An 8,324-nucleotide genomic window follows, 5' to 3' on the forward strand; every position below is an offset into this window, starting at 1 on the left:
CAAATCAGTGCAACCACTTTCATTTTTTGAAGCTGCTTTGCACTCATTTCACCTCACAGCAGAAGTTAAGAAACTGCCAGTTTTCCCAATAATTCCAGCAAATCAGTTGTATAAAGAAGCGATGTGGTGAAAGGATCAATCGAATGGAGAAATGTTTTACTGCCTTCATATTATTGAAATTGACAGAAGAATAGGTCATTGGCCGAGGAGGCCTCTAGTCTTTAAAATAACCTCTGATTAGATATATCAGGTTAGAACAACATTTTTAAATCAATTATTGAAGACATGGATTGTATCACACATGAGGTAATGATGCATGAGAACACGTAATATTACCTGCCACATTTTTAACTTTAATTTATGCTTTTCATTGTCAGTTGATTTAGTTAAAGGCCTGCATCTCTAATAGTGTCATGAGTGATTAATTTTTTCTTCATGCCTTTAAAGAGATGCAAACTCTTTGCTTTGGCTACAGTAGGCATAACTATTATTGGGCTTTACCTTAAAGGAATGTATTAAAATATCTGCAAAAGGAGATGGCATTTAAGTTCTTTTAGGTTTCTCTTCATGCATCCTTTAATTCAATTAAATATTTTTTGGCAATAAATCAATGTTCTTTAAACTCAGGTTTGAAGTTTACAGTTTCAATTTACCCCATTCGGAGTCTTAGGGTGGCTCAGAGCGTTGTTACTAATCTTTCCTCCAGTTGTTTATAGCTTTTCATCCTTTCCCTGCTGCTCACCTGTTTTCTTTTGATTGGCTTTAAGAGGTAGTCAGAAGATGAAGACTCTGCAGACTTGATTGCGTAGTTCATCCTTGCTCTTAAATAACTCTTTCAGACTTTACTTCACAGTTGGATGTTTGCAACAAACATGGCTGTCAGACAGCAGCGTAGCTCCAACAACAAGAGGTCAGACATCAGGATTCCCTCTGCAGGAGGCTGATTTTCACCACTTTTTTTTTTTGTCTGGTTGAAATGTTTGGAGAAGCTTAATTGAACTGAAAGATCGGGAGATTCTACTAACAGCACAAATGTACCTGTCATCTTGTGACATAAATTCAAACTGGGAAATTAATTTTAAATTTAGATCAAAAGGATCAGTTTAACAAAATGATCAGCGTACAGATTAATGTAATAATAACTCACCTTCATGTTTTTCAATTAATAAGATTTTAGTTTTATTTCTAAGACTTGTTGAACAACTTTCACAAAATGAAATTTACAAGTAATATGTGAAAAAACAAATCAATCTCTAGTCAGCAATAAACAAAATTCATAAAGGCTGCTGAAAAACAAGCCTAATGAAAGTGACACACACTGATATAGCAACAGAAACTCTAACTTGATATTTAATGTCCTATGCGAGCAAATAGTTTTTATCCTATTCCTGTTTTGTTTGAGTGGATATCAGTATATTTTCTACCCTCCTAGATATTCGTGTTTGAGGAAAAAATATATATATTAAATGGTGGTATAATTAACATTATTAACAGTTAGAAGAATCTTGTATTTTTGATTGACGCAGTTTAAACATGACAAACTAGGAACCAATTTCCGCTTTTTCGGACACCACCAACCAATTTCTCTGTCCATCTGTGGTATAATTGACTTGTTTTGGCTAATTTTTGAAATCATCCTGTCAGTGGGAAAAAAAAAATCATACTTTCTCTCATTTGAGTTTAGCTGAAGCTAAATGGGGTAACCTGATTATCCACCAACATGTTGATAATCAATGTATGCTGTTTTAACAAGAAATCGACATGTTTGAGAACTAAGAGTAATCTTTTATAAATATGTTTTTAAAATTTTGTCATTTATTTATTAAGTCATTTTTTATATTTTTTGACCTTTCTACCGTTTTAGGCTTTTCTGTTTTACTTTAGAAGACGCTGCAAAAATGATGTAGATATAAGTAAACATTTCTTGAATTAAGTGTATTTGCTCTTAATTTGAGTACGGTAGGTAAATATGATGGTTTTTTAACTGAATTAGTATTTTTACTCTTGAAATAAGATAATTAAATAATATGCACTTATACAATGCAACTGTTTTTTCTTATTTTGAATGTAAATTGTCTGGTTCCATTAGCAAAGTGTCTCACGTACCTCTTCAATTCAGATTTAGATTAAAATTGGTTTTGCAGAGTGTGATACAAACTTTTTAAAATCATTTTAGTGACATATCAATCTTTATTGCGAATATATCCGTTAACTTCTGGATTTTGCTGTCATTGTTTTTAAAGAATATCTCTTTCTGTTTACACAATAATATATCTGCAGACACATAGAAAAGGGGATGGACTGAAATAGCAAGCGAGGCATCACTTTTGTTGTCTCTGCAATCTCCAGACATACCGCAGCTTCCCGTTTGGCCGAGTCACCTTCAGACTTTGTGCCTGCCTCTTCTCCCATTGCTTCACTTAACCGTATTACCCGAGCACAGAATTAATTATAGCTGGAAGACCTGCCCAAGACTTTCTCCGCTAATGGACTCTTCCATTCCATCATCTTTATTAGACTCAGCCTATATCTCTTGTTCCCGTTGTAAAACTCCAAGCCTTGGATGCACCGGGTTGCGCTGCGGTAAATCATATTTCTCTGCTAGAGGTCTTGGCATTCAGTGACAGAGTCTGATGGGTTGTGGCTTTGCATTGAAATTTGCCAAAGTGCTCTGGCTAATTGAATTTAGTTTGATTGCTAGATATCTGGCTGCCATTGTGACGGTCAAAACTATTTATAGTATCAGGGAGAAGTCACATGGTTTAAGACGGTACTGACCAGAAGATGTTATGCTTAAAGGCAGTGATCAAGGGAAAGTGGGAAGGAGACTGCATTTCTTTTTCCATCTGTAGGGTAGAAACCAGTTAAAATAATGGTAATAAAACACAAACACAATATTCTAATAGCATAATTTTTGCAGTTTAGTTAGACTTTACATGCTGTGTGTTATTAAAACTAAAAAATATATAAATTTTGAGTTGGCATGCCAGTGAGATACGCCTCTGACCTTCTGTCTGGTCCAGGACAAATGAGAGACTTTCTTTTTCAGAATCATTTGCACATGAATAAAACAACCTTTAGGAGCTGCTTATTTAGACCTGCTGATTGTTATTATTTATGAAATCGTTTTAATGTTTTCTTTGTTCTTTTCAAATGCAGAGCTTATCTACCTCCTTCTACAAATGTCATTTAAGAGCACATTTGGCTCACGCATAAACCAAACGCATAATTTTATTAAAGATTTTTTGTTGAAATGCAAAAATAGCAGGAGCCAGTGAAATGTCATTTTCTTGTACAGTAAATAGAAATCCTTCCAGCTCTATGGAGTTTGTGGTTATCCTAATGTTGAGATTTCTAAGTGATAGTTTTAATAATAATAATTAAAAAAAAGTTGTGTCAAGAAACCTGGCTCATTTAAGGCAAGGCAAGTTTATTTGTATAACACGATTCAGTACATGGGCAATTCAAAATGCTTTAAGTGAATTAGATAATAAAATAGAATAAAAATAAAGGCAAACACATTTGTAAAACAAATAAATCAATTGGACTACAAAAAAGCAGAACAAAAGCAAGTAAAGAAAAAACATAAGGAAAGTAAAACGGTTAAATGACAACATTAAACTAATAACACCTTAGTTAGCAGTTTTACTTCAACAGTCAATGTTAGCTCTAAACAAATGGGTATTTAACTTTGAATTAAAGGAACTCAGGCTTTCAGCTCTTTTGCAGCCTTCTGGAAGTTTGTTCCAGATCAGTGGAGCATAGGAACTAAATGCTGCTTCTCCATGTTTGGTTCTAGTTCTGGGTGAACAGATTAGCCTGGAACTAGAAGACCTGAGTGGTCTGGGATTTGTTATGTTGGAACATTTAGTCTACAGTAAACTAAAACTCATGGTTTTTTCTCTCTCTTTTGTGTGGAATCCCTTTTGTTTGAACCATTAGCACATATAAAAGATTTCTGAGATATAATGAAGTAGATTTGCTTGTTTCAGCTTCCTAAGCAATGAGCTCTAACTAAATTTGCCTTCTTTCAGGAACACAGCAGTACAGTAAATACACCGGTTACTCTCAGACCTACAAGTGGGCCGGCTCTCACCAAGACACAACTCCAAGGTATCTGTTATATCTGGATTCTGTAATACTCAGTTTCTTATATATTGTAGATCATCCTTCATGTTGTTATAAGTGCATTAACATGGACATTTATAGGGAGTTAACAATTTTAGGAAAGATTACTAACGTTTCCTCTTATAACAGTTTTGACAATATGTTTGGGGCTCTGATTATTAAAAAAGTTGATTATTAAAAAGTTCAACAGATTACTACACACAACTTAGTCTGTTCTTGTATATATTTTGTCTGTATGTATATATTTTGGACAATTTTTTGTATATGTACTGAGCTACCGAGGACCAACAGTCCTTATTGGGAGGAAAGGTGGATTCTAATGTGGCGGAACCCCATTTTTAACCTTAAAGAGTCAGTTTAGAGGCATGGTGTGATTTAACTTCAGGCTAGGGTTAGGAATATTCTGATAATGGTTAAAGTAAACATCAGAGTTAGGCATAAATGGCATAAATGAAACATAATGGCTTCTGTTTCCTTTTTCATTCCTTTTCTAGAGATTAAATTTAACAAATTGCAAAAAAAAAATAAAAAAAAAAAATCTTTTGGTTCTTTTCAGAGATGATTGGGGGAGGCGATGCACAGAGATCGTGGCCATTGATGCACTTCTCTTCAGGAACTTTCTCGAGCAATTTAACTGTGACAAAATCAACAGAGAACTTAATAAGGTGACTTAACTTTTATTTTTTGCTTGCCTCAATTTTTTTTATAGTTTGTTTTCTTTTTGCGACATGCAGCTTATAATAATGTCATATTCATGTGCAGAAGTTTAGAGAAAATATGGAAAACTTATATCCATGGGCTAAAACAAGCTTCAGTACTGATGAACCCTGTTTTTATTTTATCCTCATTTTGTTTTTATGAATGGATTAGATGTTTATCTAATGTGTAGTTAGTGGGTAACATTTCACAATAACTGATACATTTAAATAATAAAACGAAATTAAATTATTGTTATACGTCAGACCCAGAATGATTTAATATTAATTGAAATGGGATTGCCGATACATCAGTATAACCGTCACAGTTATCATATTCGTATAACGTTCCGTTTGTGTATTTATTTTTAAGCTTCCTGAAGGACTTATGGCCATTTGTTGTGGGAAAAAAATCAAGATGTTGATGTTGTCAGGTCTACTGTCAGAAAGCATGAAGCACTTTGACAGTTCTGACATCAGGGTGAAGAATGCACAAACGCATAGATCAATCCTGTTTCGAATATTGTTCAGTTAAATGTCACATCTGCCCTTTCCAAGAAGAATGTATCTCTGGTCAGAAGGAAGGACGGGCTCTTGCAATTTATTTTCATTTTGCATTTTACTTTCATATTAAAATAAATATTCAGTCTTGTTAATGTTTTGCTTTAGTTGCTTTTTAACCCATGAGTTATGTCACATCCAATGCCTCAGATTTGCATGCAAGTCTTTTAGATTTGTGTACATTTTCTGAAAAGCTACATTTTGAAGTTCATAACTCTAAAAGGATTGGAAGAAAGATAAATGACTCAACCTCTTGTGTTAAAATGGAGTGGAATATTATCTTAGTTTCAATGCTACTAACGAACCAAATTATATTTAGAGTACTTTATTGAATTTTATCTTTTTTAATATCAAAATTAGGCGGCTGTAAGAAATTAACCTATAAAGGAAGGTGATTTACTAACTGGTCTTACCAACAGCACTGATCATTAAATTGTGGAAAGAAGAAGGGTCATCCATTTTTTTAGTGTTCCCTCTACTGACTGTTAAAACTTGTTTTATATTACAGGCAAGAATTAAACTGTAAAAGGATAGCCCTTATTTTATCAACACAAACCACAAGAATTATACCACTGTTGTTTTTTTTTTTACCATGAATTTTCTTTCAACCCATTAATAAATGTACTCAGATTAAAGGGTCACAGATTTTTTCTCTGTTAAATCTTGCTGCAGGGAAGGATTCATTTATTTTAAGGATTGTTTCATATCTTTATCAGAGGGACCCGTAGTTTGGTGGTAATATTTGAACACTGGATTAGTGATTCGATTTCCTTTTTGTTTTTTCCCTTTATTTACATTTTTACTTAGTTTTATTTAGCTTTATTTTAAAAGAAGTGCTTGATAACTTAATAAAATTCCTTTATATGGAACCATTTGATAAATATGTTTGACTTATAATAGTCCAAAGAGTGCTGGTAGTTCTTTCTACGGTATCGATACGGACCGTCGGATGCTCCAGCTACTGCCTGATCGATTCTCTTGGTTCCTTTCATACATTCAGATATGGCAGTTCCTGTTACATAATATTATAATAATCATGCTCACTGTTGGCGTACATTTACCAAACCAAAATCAAATTCAAACTATTCTTTCTGGCCATCTCAATGTTTTTATATATAAATTATTCAACTCTTTAAATTATGTGTTAAATCTTTACTACATGCTTTAAATGCGTCTCAAATTTACATAAGAAAAAGTTCAGTAGGTTGAGTAATAGTCATTTATGTGTGACCAGCACCAGCACTTATTAATTGTCTTACACCATTATTTTTTTTTCCTACCCTTTAGGCTTACTGTGGCTTTTCTCAGCCTGAAAAGGAAAGTCAAAACCTCGCTGCAGTGGCCACAGGAAACTGGGGCTGTGGTGTTTTTGGAGGTGACACACGTCTCAAAGGTGAGGCTTGCGTATCTCTTGCGTAACCTTGACGTCAGTGGATTTTGACTAGACAAGTGCTCAGATCATCATTCTAATTGGATTCTCTTTCCTGGATGTAGCAGAATAAATTTCACTTTAAAAAGCGCTCCAGTGCAGGCATCCATTTGTCTTCTGGGAATGCGTGCTTTCACTTAAGGCATATTTTTTCTCCTTCCTCCTATTGATCAAACGCCAAAGTTAATATGTTGCATTAATAGTGAAATTGATCGCCTGCTTGAGCCCATCAATCAGCTCCAGCCTTCTGTGTGTGCCTATTCACATCACCACTCAGGTAGTTTCAAAAGGAATAGCTTTGCTTTTCACTACCTTTGTGGATTTCACCCTTTATCTACATCATGCGTCATACATACTGTTGCATCTCAATAAACAATATAATTAAAAAGTTTTTTTAATTCAGTGATCTAATGCAAAAGGTGAAACACTTATAGACATTTATTTTAATCAGTGATGTATTTGAAGTGTTTATTTCTGCAATTTTTTTATATTTAGCTTTCATAAACTATTATATCCACGCTAATTAATGGAAAATATAGTGGAAAGAAAAACTAGAAGTAAAAGATGTACAAGTAACATAGATGGTCACATTGTTGAGAGATTTGTGCAAAAAAGTAGGAAGAAGTATAGACTAGGTCTGAAAAATCTTTAAAAAAAACAAAAAAAAAACAAGTCTGGTAAGGCTGGTGGAAATTACAATATGATTGGTTATAAATTACAAAACAGACAGTGCTACTATTTACGATGAAGGTTAATCCTATTGTTGTAGTTTAAACAACTCCAATATTGCAGGGTTGGACGTTTCTTCTGGATGGTGTTTTTTTCCGGGATGTTTCCATGTTATTTTCTATTCGGAAGAAACGGTTTGTTCCAGTTTCTTCCAGAAGAGACTTAAAAGGTCAAATTAACTGGAAAGTTTTGTTTCTTTTGGTGAATATTTTGTCTTAAGCAGGCCCAAATCCATTAATAACCATGAGGTGGGGTTTAATGTCTATAAACCAGGGTACCAGGGTGCTATACTGTAGCCGTTCTGTATGCGTAAATGCACCGTTTCAACACAGTCGTTACTTTGCAAGTTATATAAATTCTTAATTTGTGTCACTGTGTGTATAAGATTTCTCCTTATGTAGCCTGGTGGCTATGGTGAGTTAACTTTTCAGTGGAACTAACAGAGTTCTTCAAAATATAATATATTACAAGGACTTCCTTCTGGAAGAAATTGAAAAAGAAATATGAAAAAAAAAATTTCTCCAGTTTCTTCCACTTGTCTGGGAAAAAAAAAAAAGGTCAGCCCTGTCATGCAGTCATATAGCAGTATTTGGCTGGATTCAGTGCTTCTAGATCCAGCTCTCCTACCCAGAATTCAGACTATAACTGGTTCATTTGGTTTGTTAGGAGCTGAAGCATCTCACCTGGAACTCTATTACACTTTGGGTGCTATTCTAACTTGTACCTATTAGGGATGGAACGGTTTACGAAAACCGTCCGAACCGTTTACGAAAACCGTCCGA

The 8,324-nt window shown here is 34.1% G+C and overlaps 1 protein-coding gene across 1 annotated transcript in view; it reads left to right on the plus strand.

The window, feature by feature from the left end:
- The window catches only part of LOC107090007 (poly(ADP-ribose) glycohydrolase-like), a 26,040-nt gene that overhangs the window by 14,981 nt on the left and 2,735 nt on the right, over positions 1-8,324 (plus strand). The window contains exons 13-15 of the mRNA XM_015383138.1: positions 4,035-4,113; positions 4,685-4,793; positions 6,672-6,777. Of these exons, the coding sequence (XP_015238624.1) occupies positions 4,035-4,113; positions 4,685-4,793; positions 6,672-6,777 (294 nt within the window). The remainder of the gene's footprint in view (positions 1-4,034; positions 4,114-4,684; positions 4,794-6,671; positions 6,778-8,324) is intronic.

Source organism: Cyprinodon variegatus, unplaced genomic scaffold (assembly GCF_000732505.1).
Source record: "Cyprinodon variegatus isolate N-32 unplaced genomic scaffold, C_variegatus-1.0 Scaffold276, whole genome shotgun sequence".
NCBI classification, from domain to species: Eukaryota; Metazoa; Chordata; class Actinopteri; order Cyprinodontiformes; family Cyprinodontidae; genus Cyprinodon; species Cyprinodon variegatus.